Here is a 17,332-nt window from a genome sequence, read left to right on the forward strand (position 1 = left end):
ATCGTACTTCAATTGTAAGAAACTTAGTTTCTTTAACTGAACTCTGAAATTTTCCTCTGACACTAAGCAGCGCTTTCTTGCCAGAATCAGAAAACACATTGCAGATGTACCCAAATCCATCACAAAATATGCTACCTAGTGCAAGGGTAACAGCTGGAAAAAATCTGCAAAAATGGTTGCTTACGAAACGGGGTTGGTGGGCCGTACTCTGTTCTGTGTAAAGTTAATGCAAGATGTAAAGCGGAAAACGGTGGCCCACGTATTCCTGTTTGCTTCTCACCACTGTTTTGAATAATCACTCTCACTCACTCTCACACACACTCATTCACTCTCACACACTCTCTCACACACTCACTCTCACACACTAACTCTCACACTCTCACACACTCACTCACTCACTCTCACTCACTCACTAACACTCACTCACACACACACACACACACACACAACATTGTGACGGCAAAATTATGAAACACACATACGCGCTATGTGCATTAAATTATGTCTTAAATGTGCATCACCTCAAGGTCGAGATCAATGTGAAATAATATATCTTGGCTGTATAGCGGCATGCTTTATGCTGCATGCTATGTGAGTGAAGATAAATATTGCACAATCTTTAGACCAGAGAAGGGTAACGGACGTATTTTCGTCACCATTTCCATTTTCGTTACCGGTGTATTTTAGTTTCCGTTAGTCATTTCTGACACCAGCTTTTCAATTTCGTTTCCGTTATACTGTTTCCAGTAATAGAATGGCTGCTATAGAGCTGCAGGAGGACAGCCTGTCAGGCTCTGTCAGTACCCTGTTTTGTTTAAGTGCTGCTTCGGTGTCACGCGTACACACTACACAAGTAATTTTACATCGTTGGGATGTGCACATCTTGCAAGATCTTTTTAAAAATGCAGGAACATGTCTTCAGTCTTCCGTCAGTCTTCTGTCTTCAGTGACTCTGAGTCCAGCAACCCAAGATGGGCATAACCTTCATCCAATGTCCCATTCATAGGCGGACACTCTCAGTAGTAAACAATACTGCCATAACCACGGTGAAATGAAAAAAGGAAAAAAAAAAATTTTAGGCTTTCATTCTTTGTGCTATGGTAGAGTAGAGTGCTTGAAGTCTATGTGTTGTGTAAGCCTCATGTGTTGATGTCATGGAGTTATGAGGATCCCTCGAACACCATTATTGCGGTTTGTTTCCATGTTCACGTGTAGTATTTAGAGCATTACAGGAAATGGAGTTATCAAAATACAAAAATAAACTGAAAGGCACTGAAATGTCATCGCACAACAGGAATAGCCATTACCTGAGTTCAATACCAGACGATTATTTTTGTTTCCATCTCTGTTTCCAGCAATGGAGGACTGTGGTATGCATTTCCTTTTCTGTTATCGTTACCATATCCAATTTCGGTAATATGTACTATACTGTTTCTGTGTCCTTTACCATTACCGTTACCGCTGCATATTCAGCAACAAGATGGCTATGATAAGGTGTTGCCAAGAGAAAGGTACGGTAGCGGAAAAGTAGCAACATAGTTTACGTTACTTTTATTTGTTTGCGGCAGTGTGTTACTTTTTCAAAGTTGTAGCGACACTAGTAGTGTGCAACTTTTTTTTAGGAGTAAGCGCGTAGTGGTAGCGGGTACAATACTGCTCAGGACAATCGATCAGACAAGACAAGCAATCATAGGATAATGTCACCTGAGTTGTGAGATTCTCAAAGGCGTGGACTGTTGCATCCTTATCAAGCGGTTGGTCCTTGGTGCTTCCGAATATCTTTGGAAAGTAGTTTGGAAGAATGCGTCCCAGGAGCAAGTTAGCATCCGTCACAGTGAGGGGACCATCTGATTGAGTTGCCTTGGGTGAGTTACATGCAATTCCTTCAATCTCAAGTAATCACCTAAAAATGTTGCCTAACAAATGCAGCATTCTGCAAAAATATTTTCTCGTACAAGAACTGGTGATAATGCAAGAGCATGAAGTTTCATGCCCTGATTTGCAGCTTTGTAATAGGACAAAGAATGCATTCCAATGAGGTCAAAATGTCTCACAAGATACTGAAGAGTTCAACAATCCATTTTAGGTATCTTCGATTGAATGTAAAAAGGAATGCGGTGTGTCCATTAAGGAACACTAAAAAATTAACTTTTGATGAAATGTGGACAATGTGGAAATGTGTGCACAATATAGGAGGACATCACAAGTTTGATAAATCACATATTATGTCACAGTGTAATGCAATGCATACATCTCTCATAGTGTCCATCATATGTACTGTGCGGTGCATCAAAGTTGTGAGTAAAAAAATAACTGTTCTTCTTTGTGGTGTTGATAATGAGATACAGCCTCTTATGTGCTCTGCCATCGAAGAGGCTTAGTACGAGGGGCCTTAGCCATATTTCTATTAGCTCTTAGAAGCATGTGATCTCACCCATGATCCACTGCCTGTGGGGACTGGTAGCCTAACAGGCAGAGTAACCTGTCTTGGTGGCAGCACCACACCAATATCTGTGATATTTTCAGATGAGATTTTGTATGAGGATTACTGCCTCTTTTGCTGTAAAACTGGGATTGCGGGTTCACAACATAACTTGAGCTGCATCTCTTTAATTGGTAACCTATTTGCCTTCGAAATATATGAGGACTATCCTTGCGTTTGGTGACCAAGAGCGAGAGAGGCTCCGCCTCCTGGATGCCAGCCAATAGGGCAGGCACTTCCCAAGCCTCTGCTCTCGCCAAAGAGATGGCGCAGCGTTACTGTTGTTTCGCATGTCGCAAGGTTTCTGTCATGGCACACCAATCTAACCAACGGCTGAATGAGGCTTATACATGGTTTCACTCCCACAGATGATCCAGAGCAGATTGTACCCTTTGCACAGAGTAATACAAAGGAGGACTGGATGTGGCACGCACCTTTCCGATAGCACGTGGGTCCAGGATGCGCTCCAGCCGATTCTGGCCCTACGACAAACATTCCTGACCGGAAAAACAGCATCGAACCTCCCCCAGCTGCCACTGTGCTAATGTCTAGCTGTTATGAAAAGAAGGACCGGAAAAAAAAAAAGAAGAAACATGAGCACCTCATATGTATTTCAACAAGTTATAACAATAGGTTCATCACAATCCAATGGCTGGAGAACAAGTTCTGCACCAACAGAAATTGAGCCTGGCAGCCCAATCCCAAGCGTGGAAAAAGTTTGACAAAAGAACACCTGACCCATCTTTTAATAATCACTGCTGAGTCACCTGCGGTGCCTGAATTACAACGCCAGCTGTGGTGGTTTCAAAAGTGTGGTCAAAGCTGCCGTCATAACGGCTGACGTCCGTCGAAGTACCTGTAAAACACAAAGTATCACCCCAATTGTTATGCATTCAACAAAAGGACATTTGATAATCAATTCTGCGCTTTTAATGCATGAAAACATACACACGCAAGACACATTAATGCTAAGAAATTAAGGACATGTCTCTCTGCACTCGTCTTGTTAAACGGTAGCCTTGTGGGTATTGAAAAGCATGCATACATTCAGTAGACATGTAATAAATACAGCCTGAAGTTTTAGGGTTTAACCCGATTCTTCCCCAAATTTGCACCCCGAATTGAAGGTTACCTCTTTAGGGTGAAACCCGATTTTTACCCGGCAAATTGCCCTCACTGAGACATCTGTAGGAATGCACACTTACTTGTTTGGCAGCAAATGCAATTACGTACATCACCATTTGTACCAAAACAGGACAGTTAGTTTGAGTAACTGAGCCAGATTGTTTCCCCAAATTTAGCATGCTGGAAGATTTTTCACACTAATTATCATGAATTTAGAGCACATGCTCATTTACCCGATTTTTACCCCCTGCATTTAGAAAAAAATATTTCCCGAAAACTTCAGGCTCTAGTAATGAAGTAAGTGTGCAACATGAACGGAATTATTTCATCCCTACAAACACTAGGCTATGTGCTTGACTGCATAATACTACTGACCTCCCATGTCAAACCCTATGACAGGCACTTTGGAATGCTCATCATATGACGTCTTCGCAAATCCAACCACACCTCCAGCTGGACCCGACAGGATTGAACGTGAGCCTGAGAACCTGGATATGAAATTTACAAAGCACTTTCTGTATAGTTTTCCCGCTATTTACCGCTATAGTTTCTCTGCTGTGTAGTTAGAGCCTGAAGTTTTTGGGAAACATTTTTTTCTAAATTTAGGGGGTAAAAATCGGGTAAATAAACATGTGCACTAAATTCATGCGAATTCGGGTGAAAAAACTTCCAGTATGTTGAATTCGGGGAGAAATCGGGCTCAGTTACTCAAACTAACTGTACTGGTTTGGTACAAACTGTGATGTAACTGCATCTGTTGCCAAACAAGTAAGTTAGTGCATTCCGAAGTGCATTACGAACATCCCAGTGAGGGCACTTTGCCGGGTAAAAATCGGATTTCGCCCTAAAGAGGCAACCTTCAATTCGGGGTGCAAATTCGGGGAAGAATCGGGTAAAACCCTAAAACTTCAGGCGCTATGTATAGTTTCCTACTGTATTGTAGATTGTAGATAATATTTATCTTACATTTGCATTGGTGTGAGTCCACCGTCGGACTGCATAAAGAGCACCCCAACATCCTGCAAACATTTTCTGTTTAGAGGAGGAGTTTTAAATTTGTTACAAAAACAAAAAAAGTGTGCAGCATCCCTTATTATAGCACTAAAGTCAGCAGTGCCTTGCATCGACAGTAAAACTCAGATACATAGTATTCAGTGACATTTACGTATTGCGACGTGATTTTGTTTTGATGCTGTGCACAGTTTACAGTGCCGTACTACCCAGCCATAATACATGCACAATAAAATACGAAGTCAGGCGTTAATACACAACAACTTGGCAAAGAGCCACAACCACTCCACTGGCTGAATGGGCCTGCTGCACTAATGTTTCGCCTGGTGACCGCAGCGCCCTTACTAGTAGACGGTCGTGCCCAGCGTGTTCCCTGCATTACCGCCGTACCGGGCCACGATTATCATGCCGGCCATTACGTATACCATTACAGGCCATGCCGTACCGGGCCAATACCAAGCCAATCCTTGCACCACGATTTTCAGAGCCACAGTGTAGGTGATACATGACTGTGTATGAAAAAACATCCGGCTACACGACCACAAATGGCGCTGCAGAATACGTAGGGTTCTTCACTTACGGGTTTTATGATTTTTGAAATTGAGGGGGGAATCGGGTGCTATTTACACATGAGAGCGTGGGGAGAAATTGGGAGATATGGTCTCTGTCTGATATGTCATCGTAGAATTTTCGGGTGAAATGAAAGGCATATGAAACAAGTCGCTGCTGGGACGAGAAACAACAATCTTTGTATTTCCGCTCGGAACTGGGGCAGTGATTGACCGCGGTATTCAAACACTTGTCTGAGCTCCACAAAAGCTCGTCTTTTTTCTCCTGCAGGGGGGAATTATAAAAGGAGGACAAACAGCTCTCTTTTTGCAGATATTAAGATTCATCTTTCCGATGGTTTACCTACAACGACAAGTTGAAGTACCGCAAGGATTTCGGGTAGATATCGGGTTTTACCAGAATTCTTGAAAACTTGTTGGGGGGGAACTATCGTGAAAAGTCCGGTTTAACCCGAAAACCCTAAGGATACGGTTCGGAGCGCTTCCAGACGTCATGAAACAGGCCTAGACCATGATGGTGATATCATAAGAAATACTTTTGATAACTTGCCTTGAGCCCATCTTTGAAACCACTTGCAAAGCTACGAACATATTTCTTGATGCATGGTGTAAGGTAGGCGTCAACACAACCTGCAGTTAGTGAAGATGCGTTAAAAAGGCTATCTGCAAAGCTTCCAATCGCTTCATGGTCCTTTATTTATGCAAGCATAGGGAGAGAACAGGAATAGCCAATTTGTAGCAGTGGGTATGAAAACATCCCGAAGATAAGCAATTACAAAATTAACACAAAACGAGCTCTAAAAGTGATAGAGCTCTAACTTAAATTCATAAATCATGTATACATAGGGCCCTGTGTTTTCAATTTCTATGTCTTTTGAAAATCGGGGAGGGTATACACCAGGTTTTATTTCAGGATCCGTAACACAGGGTAAAATCGGGCGGTATCGGGCAGAAAAGTACATTTTTGGGTGGAAAATAGAAAACGAGCACTTCTTGCATTTTTTATTGACATAAGATGTGGATGAGCTGTGCTGAATGTCCAAAGCTTAGTGTTCTCCAGTGCCTGTATTGGTGTCTGAATTGGCACTTTGGAAAGTTCGTTTTCAGGTTTTTTAGGGTTTTACCCTAAATCACAAGGCTTTATACAGGGTGTTTCAGTTAAATCCCCGGGCTAAGTAATTCGCGAACACGTGCACCAATCGAAGAACTTTCTTTTTTACAAGTATCTGTCTGAAACCACCTACAAGCTGTGCCTCCCACAGTGGGAGGCGCTCATTATTTAAATAAAAATTCAAATGAGTCTCGTTAAAAACAAAACTTCTAAAGCAGGGTACTATCCCTCCCTTACGGGATCTTCAGTGCACACCTTTTAGAGAAAAATCTGCCACTGAAGCGGGTCATTTGTTGCAGTAATTGACTGGTTTCGGTTCACATATTTTTGTCTTGGCTGATCGTGGTGAAGCGTAAAAGGATGCTCTTCCACTTTCTTATCCATCAATCACTTTTTTTTTTTTTTTCAACAATACTGCAGGCCTTAAGGGGCCCATGCAGGAGTGAATACAAGAGGTTGAAGGTATACATTGGCAACATCAAACTACATCATAACACAGTATATAAGCTCTGCAATTCAACTTTTAAAATGTAGCACTGATTGCTGTTGAGAAGGCATCATCAGAGGCGAACGCGCAAGGCGGTAAATTGTTCCAGTCCTCAATACTCCGGGGAAAGAAAGAGTATTTATATCTATTAGTGCGGGCAAAGATAGGTGTTAATGAATGTTGATGGGAATATCTTGTTGTCCTAAATTACGTGTTCTTGGGCTTACTTCGCAACGGAGAGTGCTGAAGAAACAAGTAGAAAGCAAGCGGTATCAAGGTATACTATGTGAGTAACTTTGTTTCGTCTGTGCGATAATAACAGAGAAAGGGCGCATGCCGGTGATATAAGAGGGGTGGCGGACTGGTGAAGCCTGTCTGACGCTGTTACTTTTTCTTCAGCACTCCCCGTTGAGAAGTAAGCTCAAGATCAGGTGATTCATTACCAGCGGCATGGCCGAGTGGGCTTAGGCGTCTCCTCGTTGGTGGTAACCAAGGTCGTGCTGTAGACTGAGAGGTGATGGGTTCGAATCCTACCACCGGCTGTGCTATCTGAGGTTTTCCCTGGGTTTTCCGAAGACTTTCCAGACGAATGTCGTCACAGTTCCCCTTGAAGTCGGCCCAGGACGCATACTAATCCCCCTGTCCCCCACTCCTTCCTGCTGTCCTCTCTCCGTCTGTCCACGTCTGTACGCCGCTCATAGCCACAGTTGCTTCGCGGCGCTAACATAAATTACAAAAAAAAAAAAAAAAAAGAAAACGTGATTCATTGGTGGATAAGGCAGTCGAAGTGTGTCCTTTTGTGCTGCGCCGTGACCAGCCGCGACAAAAATATGCAAACTGAAACCAATTAATTACTGCAACAAATGACCCGCTTCAGTGGTAGATTTTTCGCTTAAAGGTGTCCACCGAAGCTCCGAAAAGGGATGGTACCCATTTTAATGCTGACGGCGCCCTGCTTTAGAAGTTTCGTTTTCCACAAAACTAAATTGAATTTTTATTTAAATAATGAGCACCTCCCACTCATTCACACGGTGTGCAGCTTGTAGGTGGTATCGGACAGATACTTGTAAAAAAGCATAGATTGAGAAGTTACCCGTCAAAAAGAACTTGTTACAAGTTAAGTTACCGTGTGACAAATGTAACTAAGTTAATAACGAAGTTCTTCAGCCTGAAATGTAACTCGCAGTTACTGAGTTACTTAAAAAAAAAGAACGAGTTACATCCAAGCTACTTGGGACACAAAATAGCATCACGCAGGTGCAGCGCGCGTGAGCAGTTGAGTTAGACCTTGAGTTGCCTGGCGAGAAGTGCAACACGCTTAGATCGTTTTCGTTTATGTCCAACAATAGACCTCTCCCGGTTTGTAAACAAATGACGTCATAGTGTTCGAAGCGCCACGAATTTGGTAGAATTGAACTACGCTCGAAGCTAAAGGCGAACAAGGTCGCGCCCGAAAGCCACGGTCTTGAGGGGATTACGATATGGTCCCTTAAAGGGACTCGACCCTCGGTCCTGCTTTGCTTTCAATGGGAGGCAGCAAACAAATGCCCGTTCGTGGAACTCAACCCTCTCCATCCGGTTTGTTTCGATTTCAGTACTGTCTACAAATGTCATGATGGTCGACGTTTCTCTGGTAGAGGTCTATTCGAACGCTTTGCATCTTACTCCCTGTGGGCGCACAATGGTTCAGCTTCATTTCAATGGCAGCGTTTCTTACTTCCTGAATAAAATACTGTCATTGATTGAATATCACGTTTTATGGCAAAAAAATGCCATGAAGGAACCGGAGAGAAAGCAAGAAAATATGTGGACGTGAGTGAAAAGCGAGTTAAAAGTAACTTGGAACTTAACTTAAGTTACTTTGGCAAAGTTACCTGAAAAAGGAACGAGTTGCCCTGAAAGTTACCACGGCGCAAAAGTACCGAGTTAAGTTACAAGTTACCAAAAAAAGGAACTTAGTTACAGTAACGAGTTACTTGAAACGAGTTACCTCGAACTCTGTAAAAAAGAAAGTTCTTCAATTGGTGCCCCCTTTCACGAATTATTTAGCCCGGGGATTCAACTGAAACATCCTGTATACATCGTACAGGTTTTTCTTTATCCATTACAGATTTTTTTTAAAGCTGTGAGTGCAGCACTGATACCATTTTTGCAAGTGGGTCATGTGGCCAGGTGGATATCTTGTGGGAAAGCCCATGCAACTACTGGATGACAAATTACCTAAAATTCATCAATTAACTTTTTAATTATATGTTTTTGGAAAAATGTGAGACAGCAGAATTGTACTCAATTGTTATTTGCATCCCCCTCCTTTTAAAAATCCCGAGAGGAGCACATACTTTGAGATATAAAACGCCACACTTTGATATGGAAATGAGTCAGAACCAGAACTATGCACTTCTCGAGTGCAGAAACTACATTACTTTTGGCTTATCTGGGCCGGAAAATGGTCTATCTGACCAACAGACCAGCATTTAGTATTCCAAACAGCTAGATCGCTGCAAAACACGTCGCCCTTCCATGTGAGCGCCCGTTGCTCCTTTTGTGCTTGAGAAGTGCCTGGTTTCCGTTTTGGGTCATTTGAGTAGCAAAATTTGGTGATCTATATCTCAAACTATGTGCTTGTTTCAGGATATTTCAAAAAAGAGGGTGGATTCAAATAATTACTGGCTTCAAATCTGGTATCTCGCATTTCCCCGAAAACATATAATTAATAAGTTAATTAATACATTTTTGGTAGTAACTAATCACATAGTAGTTAGATACGTTTTCTGACAGGATGTCCACCTGGCCGCGTAATCCACCTGTGAAAACCGCATCTAGGTAGCTCTCGTAGTTTTATTATAAAAATTATGTAAAGGATGAAGAAAACGTCCTGTATATATCGCCTGCAGCGCGACTTGCAAGATGAGTTTCAACCAGCAAAACACTTGTCGAACACATATCCTAGGAAGTGGTTGTGGGACTTTGTTACCTAATTAGTAACTTGAAAGATGTATGACTATGGCATAGAGCATTGCACGATATGTATATTAGCTACCTAGCCCTCTTTTGATGTACCCATCCGAGCTGGGTCTGATAGCTCCATGACTGACCAGGGCCTGGCCTGAGCTTGGATAATTTCTACATGGCTCAGTCCGTCAACTCTAGGGTTAAGCCTTGGCCTGCAACTGACCATAATGGTAAACCGTTCAACTGCTTAACAAATAGAGTGGCAATTTTTAGGGATAAATCTTTGCCCCATGTGATCACACAACAATATTCATTAGGCTGTGGACATGGGCATGTTTAACTGTGACTAATTAAGAGATCCAATGTTGGGATTTAAATTAGTAACATAAGGATTTTTGTGAAAAACAAAACTGCTGGGAACCACATAGCCTTGGTGGTGGTTGTGAAGCATTTTCTGTGTGGGGTCAGAATGTAAGCTTTTAATGGTGTAACTTTATTTAGCTCATTTACTATGTTTGGCACAATCGAAATGACACAGCCTAGTGTCTAGCAGCTTTAAGAGTGCTGAGTTAAGTGAGACATTGAACTGCAATGTTCTTTGCTTCTGTTTCACACGGACTGCTGAATTTTGGATCAGTATGTATGTGGTTAAAAAAAAAAAGGCTCATGGCAGTTTGAACCGATTTGTGAGGGGCCGTCAGAAACAATGATGAGAGCAAATGAAGGACCACATTTTTTAACAACTTTAAGAACTAAAAAGCAAATGTCAGATCAATTGGCAAATTGCATGTGAAGAAAACCAATGGACCTGTTGTGTGGTATCTACAGGTTTTCCAGTCCATTTTAGTCCAAGTGCCATCTGAATTAGTCCAGGTGCCATCTGAGATAATCCAAGTGCCATTCAATTTAATCCGGGTGCCATCTGAAAAAATCCAGATGCTACTCAATTTAATCCAGGTGCCACCTGAATTAATTCATGGTGTTTTTAGGCATTATAACCGTGTATTCACACGAGGGACATCCCCACAGAATATTCTACAGACATGTAGTGGAAGGAAAAGTAAAAAGCTGCTGACGGGACTTAAGTTCTGCTGCATCTTATGTTGAGGATTCGCACGGGGCCGAGATAACAGGAGTTCGAGCGGAAGTATAGCAGAAGACACCATTGGTCATGTCGTCTGCTAAGGAATACCTTGTGATTGATTTGCAGGATATTCCACGCGGTTAGAAGGGCACGAAAAGGCATGATGCTAATAGCAGACGACACCAGTGGTTCAGTCGTCTGCGAAGGAATATCTTGTGACTCTGCGGGAATATCCTGTGGTTTCAAGAGCACGGAAAGGCATCACGCACATCCTGCAGCTTAGTCACAAGATATTCCATAGCAGATGACAGCACCAGTGGTGTCGTCTGCTATGTGAGTCATGCCTTTTCACACTCTCCTAACCACGCAGAATATCCTGTAGTTCAGTCAGAAGATATTCTGTAGCAGACGACAGCACCAGTGGTGTCGTCTGCTATGCGAGTCATACCTTTTCGTGCTCTTGTAACCACGTGGAATATCCTGCAGCTCAGTCAGAAGATATTCTGTAGCAGATGACAGCTCCAGTGGTGTCATTTGCTATATTCCTGCTCCAACTCCCAATATCTCAGCGTCGTGTGAATGTTCAACATAAGACACGGCAGAACTTCAGTCCCATCAGCAATTTTTTAAAATCTTTTCCTTCCATTAGAATACTCTACGGGGATGCCCCTGGTGTGAATATGCGGTTATAGTGCATAAAAACACCATGGATTAATTCAGATGGCACCTGGATTAAATTGAATATCACATGGATTATTTCAGATGGCACCCGGATTAAACTGAATGGTGCCTGGATTATTTCAGATAGCACCTGGATTAAATCAGATGGCACTTGGACTAAAATGGGCGGGAAAACCTGTAATATATGCACTTTTTGAATTCAGAATGATGATGACAATTATTTTCTCGGTTGTTCAGAGCCTCCCATCTTGCTTGGGTCTTTCTTCATTTGTGTGTGCTTTCTTTTCTCGTGTTTTTTTAAAGCTTTTTAACTGGCAGCCTCAGGTTCTCAGGCTTTCCAGTACATCCAAGTTTGTGTAATATGCTCCACCACAGGACATTCCTCTGATATTTTAGGAAGGCAGATAACTAGACACCAGCTGTAATCAGTGAGAAATATGCCACGAAACTAACAGCGTTCCATCCGGTGCACACACATTATGCATAGTAACGTAAAACAGCAGCGAAAGCACATAAGCATACCTGTGAAACCCCGTGGCACTACACGAACCATAGGCATGACCTCGCATGACAGGGATACATGCTCGAATCCCATTTCCAGTGCACACTGCCCAACTTGCCTCTCGTGCTCTTCGTAACTGTGCAGTTCATTTGCTAATTAAATTTTGTATCAAACAACAGCAATAATCCACTTTCTTAAATGCATTAAATGAAAAGCATTTACAGTTTACATTTCCTTTTGCACAAAGGGGATGCAAAGTATAAAAATATTCTGTACTAAACTGAGCATAATACAGTAGACTTCCGTTAATACGACTCCCGATAATTCGTTTTTCCGCTTAATTCGATCGAATTCGAAGGTCCCGTCAAATGCCCATATGTTTCTATTGATCGCCCGCACCGCACATAGCAACAGAAAGTTCGCCCTCAAGCTCAGGTGGCAGATTGGCAGATGGCAACTGAGCAGTACCGATCCATTCCGATAACCGCAAGTTTTTGTGCATCGTATGCTATCGTATTTGCGTACGTAAGCGATAGTGTTTGTGGTTCTGCACACGCGCAAAACATAGAAAGTGCATTCTTTTCACTTGCACTGGATTGCACTACCTTGGACTCTACGCAAGACGGGTTATTGGGAGCTGCACTTTCCAGCTGAAAGGAACTTTATTAGTAATGCCTTTCTTTTCAATAGGAAAGTGCAGCACACAAATAACCCAGTTCAGATCTGGTGCAGGACGTGCAAGCGAAAAGAATGCACCTAGAGCTTCGCGCATTGTGCAGAACCATCACGGATCCCTTGCGTACGCAAAGCCGATGGCATACGATGAACTAAAACTCCATCCATTTGATGGTGGTTTGCGTTTCTGATGAGTGACGCGCGAGCTCTATGTGCAATGTTTCCAGATGCATGTTTCAAGCGCGGGTGACAGCAGAGGAATGCACAAAGGTGACATTGACCTCTATAATTTTTCCGCCTATTCTTTAATTCGACCTTCGGATAATTCGATCAACTTTCGTGTTCTCGTCAGGGTCGAATTAACGGAAGTTTACTGTACCGTAATTTCACACGTATAAGCCGTACCACATGTATAAGCCGCAGGACCCGTTTTTAGGAACATTCTGAAAATTTTTGGGCAGATTAGCCTCACTCGCAAATAAGCCGCGGGCAATATGGCGCGACTGATTTGTGCGACAAAGGAGACCATAGAGAAGGCCATAAGCCCTGTCGTCCACACTTCAGGATCGGCATGGTGTACAACAAAATGAGGTCATTTCTAGTGTTCTACCAAGATCGGATTGTGCCATCATTGTGCGTTTTTCATGGATCAACGGGTCAGTGGCCTTCCAGAAGATATGAATAACTGTCACCACTTTCGTTAAAGCTGCTTGGGGAGAGTCACCAGGAAGGTCAGTCTACTCGAATGTGGACGCGCCCCTGTTACGCATTGTTTGTGCATTGGCAGAGCGGTGCTGTTCCAGAGACACTGTTGACCCTTTCCTTAAACCGGTGTATGGGGAAAATACCAGGGAAAAATAGTCATCAGATAAGCCGCACTGGTGGACAAGCCGCAGAGCAGCCGTGAGAAAAAAAAAATTGTGCATAAGCCACGGCTAATATGCGTGAAATTACAGTAACTAAGCGCAGAAAATTGCATGAAGACTCACGTGTAAGAATGTATCAAGACAACTGCTAAGCTTCGAACTCCGTTGTTCAAGACGCTCTGCAAGTCTTTCTTCAAGGCCTCCACATCCAGAGGTTTGGATACCATCACCTGGAGGAATAGGAACACATTGATGATTGGAGCTGCACTAATGGAGCATTCTCAGGAAGTTTAAATGGGCACTAAAGTGGGAGCAATTCTCCTCGTGGAACCAAAGACGATGTTACCTTGACAGCAATACAAAAGAAATATGGTTCACCCATTGCACTATCCATGATTTATGCACCAATGAAACCAGTTTATGATTTCCCTCTTCTCTCCTTCTCAAGAGACGCCGTAATGCGGAGCGGCCCGTCATGGGCCTGCTCAAACGATGGGAAATTCATTTGAGGGGATCAACGACAAGCCGCTGCGGATTGCCACACTTCTGTGGTCAATTCAGTTCAATTCACTTGATTGGTGAAATTGCTCTCGTACCTTTTCCCCAGTTTTGCCTGTAGTTGCGCGTGCCTTGATATCCAGCTTACAGTCATCTCTTGCAAGTATCACTCGCTCTTGCACTTCAATAACACCCTCGTACAAGGCATCTGGACAGGAACATGTCTGCAAGTCAGAAAAATTTCAGATGACTAGGTGGCTGTACAAACAAAATTTTGTATTTTGTGATAGCTTAAGCTATTCACAGTCGAGAATATTAAGGATATTTAATTAGATAACCCATGTCAAAAAGGGTTAAAAATTGGGCAGTTCGGTAGTCCATAATTAAAAATTCTAAAACCCCAGTGCTGAGAAACTAAAATAAATGCTGAGGTGCTCTGCGTTTGTTTCGTTTATATTAGCCCCCTGGCACTGTGGGTTTTAGCATTTTTAATTAAATAACCCCATGTATAAGGCCCCTGGTTTTCTGCTGCAGCAAATTCAAAATTCTGCGGCATTGACTTGTAAATTCCGCAATTTTCAGTGGCAAGCTGCTTGAAATGGGAAACACTTTATTTTCTTGGGTAATGTGGGAGCAAAATTTTTTTTTTTTTTAATTACAGATTCAAAGGACTGTTGTGGCTCAGCATTACATACATGATATCTTGTGTTATCCTCTGACAAAGAATGCCGTCTGTCGCCTGCAATCATTTTATACCTGCTGAAAGATCTTTCGGCATCTACAGAGTTTATAGGAAGGAGCTTACAATACATGCCCTGTGGAAGTTACACCTTTAGGACACCCTTTTTGTTTCTGGGCTGTAAGCATTATTTAAGTGTAAAGCCAACTCCAAAACATCAAATTAAAATCCCCACTGCCACCGCTAAACTGCACACGGGAGGGACGCCACCCCTTCCTCAGGCAGGGTATGCAAAATAAACTTGGGATAACGTTACTTTAAGCTAAACTACAATCTGTCTGTGTTGGTCCTGCGCAGCATGGACAATTTCGTAAAGCAGGCTTCACCTCATGCAGGGAAGCGTTAGGTGAAGCCCACTTTCGGGAGGTGTCGTTCATATTCTGTGAATAGTCGGATATTCAGAAATCTGAATATTGAGTATTGGATTCGCGAATGAAGTACTTCGAGTGATTGATGTTTGATTCGAATTCGGGAACTCGAATATCCGCACACCCCCCAAAATAAGGGATTCCATGAAATTCCGTGCCAAACTAAGTATTCCACGATGAATTCCAGATTCCGCGATATTTCGCGGAATCGCGGAAAACCCAGGGAGTTACCCATGTACCACATAAATTTATGTGGTACATGGGATATCTAATGAAATATCCCTAATATTCTTGACCGTGAACGGTTCAGTGAAGAGCGAAGAAACACGAGAATAAAAATACAAAAATCTTGGCCGTGGCACAACTGATTTCTGTGACAGTTTGGGACAAAGGCACAAGCTATTGCTGGCAGCAAAATCTGGCAACACAATTTGGGAAATTTCATAGTCCTTTAAATACAAACACTAAACTGGAAACAAAGCAACAAATGAAGCACGAAGCTCCTGAGAGGCAGGTAATTAGGCGGGGAGAGTTAGTATGGATATTGGGCCTACTTCAGGAGCTCCAGAGTGACCTCCCCTTCCGCCCCTTCTCGGAGGTTGTCCACGGTTGTGCAAGGGTTTCACAGTGGCACCATTGTAACTTGCCTAGTGCTTCGATTAAAACTTTTCACCTAGTGCACTTCAAACGTACCACATCAAATAAATGAGGCCTGGCCTGGTTGCCAATGTAAAGGAGATCACGAAACCCAGCTGTAACTGCTAGAGCCATGCGTTCTCCTTTCCTCTCCAGCAATGCATTGGTGGCCACCGTCGTACCCATGCGGATCCATTCAATGAGGGAAGTGTCAATGGGATCTGCAGGTGGGAAGTGGTGTCCAGTTTCCTGCACATAACATGGCAAACCCACATCACTGATGCATATATGCAAACCACTCTAACATACTTTTGTTCGCTGATGACAACAAATTATGTATGCTTGTAATGGGATTACGGAACATTACGGGATTGTAATGTTTTGCAGGATAATGTGGACTTAATATTGACGTTTCGTTCTCTAGATGCTTTTGAGTTGAACACTGCAAAAGCTAAAATTATTACTTATTCAAGAAGGACTCCGTCAGCAGCCATTGAGAGGCTTCAAAGAAAATTTGTTGGAATTGTGTACGATGGGAACTTTCAGCGACAATTTTATTATTGTTATACATGAATGTTGTGTAGGTTGGCTTTACATTCCTTTGAGTGTAGAAGAGATGCATCGGATCTCGTCTTTTTGTTCCTGGTATCATGAACTCCCCGGAACCATCGGATTGTGTGAAGGTGTGCCTTAACATTTGACCCAAAAGTCGCAACCACATCGAATCCCACGTCTCCCCCGAATGCAACTTACGTACAATCGGTTTTCCATAAGCAATAATCGGATGAACATCTTTCATTCTTTAGCGGTGCTGAAGAAAATTGTTATTCTTTAATAACCTTTCTTTAAGCACCTTTAGCAGCAACTTTTAGCATGTGCGTGTATCCTATAATGGAATTTGTTGCTGTTTTGTGTTCTGTGATGTACTATGCGCACCACCGTTTAGGCTGAGAGTATTGGTGGGCGCTGTGAAAATAAAATAAAATAAAATAAGATAAGATAAAAATTAAAAATGCTATCCCTAGCTTTCTGCAGTGGGAAATTTACTTTTCAACGAAGTGGGATTTACAAATCTGTGGGCAAGAGAAAACAAGCAAAAAAGAAAAAAAGTGCAGCATTCTCCCAAGATCGCATACCGACTCGTCCTGTCCGCTTTTCCAGCCTTTCGTAACTGTTCAGTGTGCAGAGAAAACTCGGCTCAACTCTGTCAATCTTTCTCTGGGCGTTGCTGTTGTTAAATTTCATTTCGTCGCGGCACGTTCAGCCATTTAAGTGCCACCATTATCAGTGGTAGCAGTTGCGACTGATTGGGTTTAACCAACAAAAGTGTTGCAGTTCTCATTGAAATCCTTACATAATTCTGTAAGATACTGAATGTTCAGTGAAAAAAATCTGACGATTCTGAGGAAACCAACACGGCGGATATTTGGGGAAAGCTAGGGGTTCTAGTTATAACCCGTTTATCTTAGGATGTCTATTTACTTTATGAGAAGCGCCCTACACGAGCGCAATCCAACAGTGCACATTCCCGTAAGAAGTGCAGAAT

At 42.6% G+C, this 17,332-nt stretch overlaps 1 protein-coding gene across 1 annotated transcript in view; it reads right to left on the reverse strand.

Moving 5' to 3' along the window:
• Positions 1–17,332, reverse strand: part of LOC135378352 (5-oxoprolinase-like) — a 54,146-nt gene that overhangs the window by 35,241 nt on the left and 1,573 nt on the right. Inside the window, exons 2-11 of the mRNA XM_064611367.1 lie at positions 15,844–16,035; positions 14,142–14,267; positions 13,669–13,775; positions 12,025–12,140; positions 5,738–5,817; positions 4,574–4,626; positions 3,983–4,095; positions 3,250–3,338; positions 2,917–3,034; positions 1,705–1,847 (exon numbers count right to left, since the gene is read on the reverse strand). Coding sequence (XP_064467437.1) covers positions 1,705–1,847; positions 2,917–3,034; positions 3,250–3,338; positions 3,983–4,095; positions 4,574–4,626; positions 5,738–5,817; positions 12,025–12,140; positions 13,669–13,775; positions 14,142–14,267; positions 15,844–16,035 — 1,137 coding nt within the window. The remainder of the gene's footprint in view (positions 1–1,704; positions 1,848–2,916; positions 3,035–3,249; positions 3,339–3,982; positions 4,096–4,573; positions 4,627–5,737; positions 5,818–12,024; positions 12,141–13,668; positions 13,776–14,141; positions 14,268–15,843; positions 16,036–17,332) is intronic.

This window comes from Ornithodoros turicata, chromosome 1 (genome assembly GCF_037126465.1).
Source record: "Ornithodoros turicata isolate Travis chromosome 1, ASM3712646v1, whole genome shotgun sequence".
NCBI classification, from domain to species: domain Eukaryota; kingdom Metazoa; phylum Arthropoda; class Arachnida; order Ixodida; family Argasidae; genus Ornithodoros; species Ornithodoros turicata.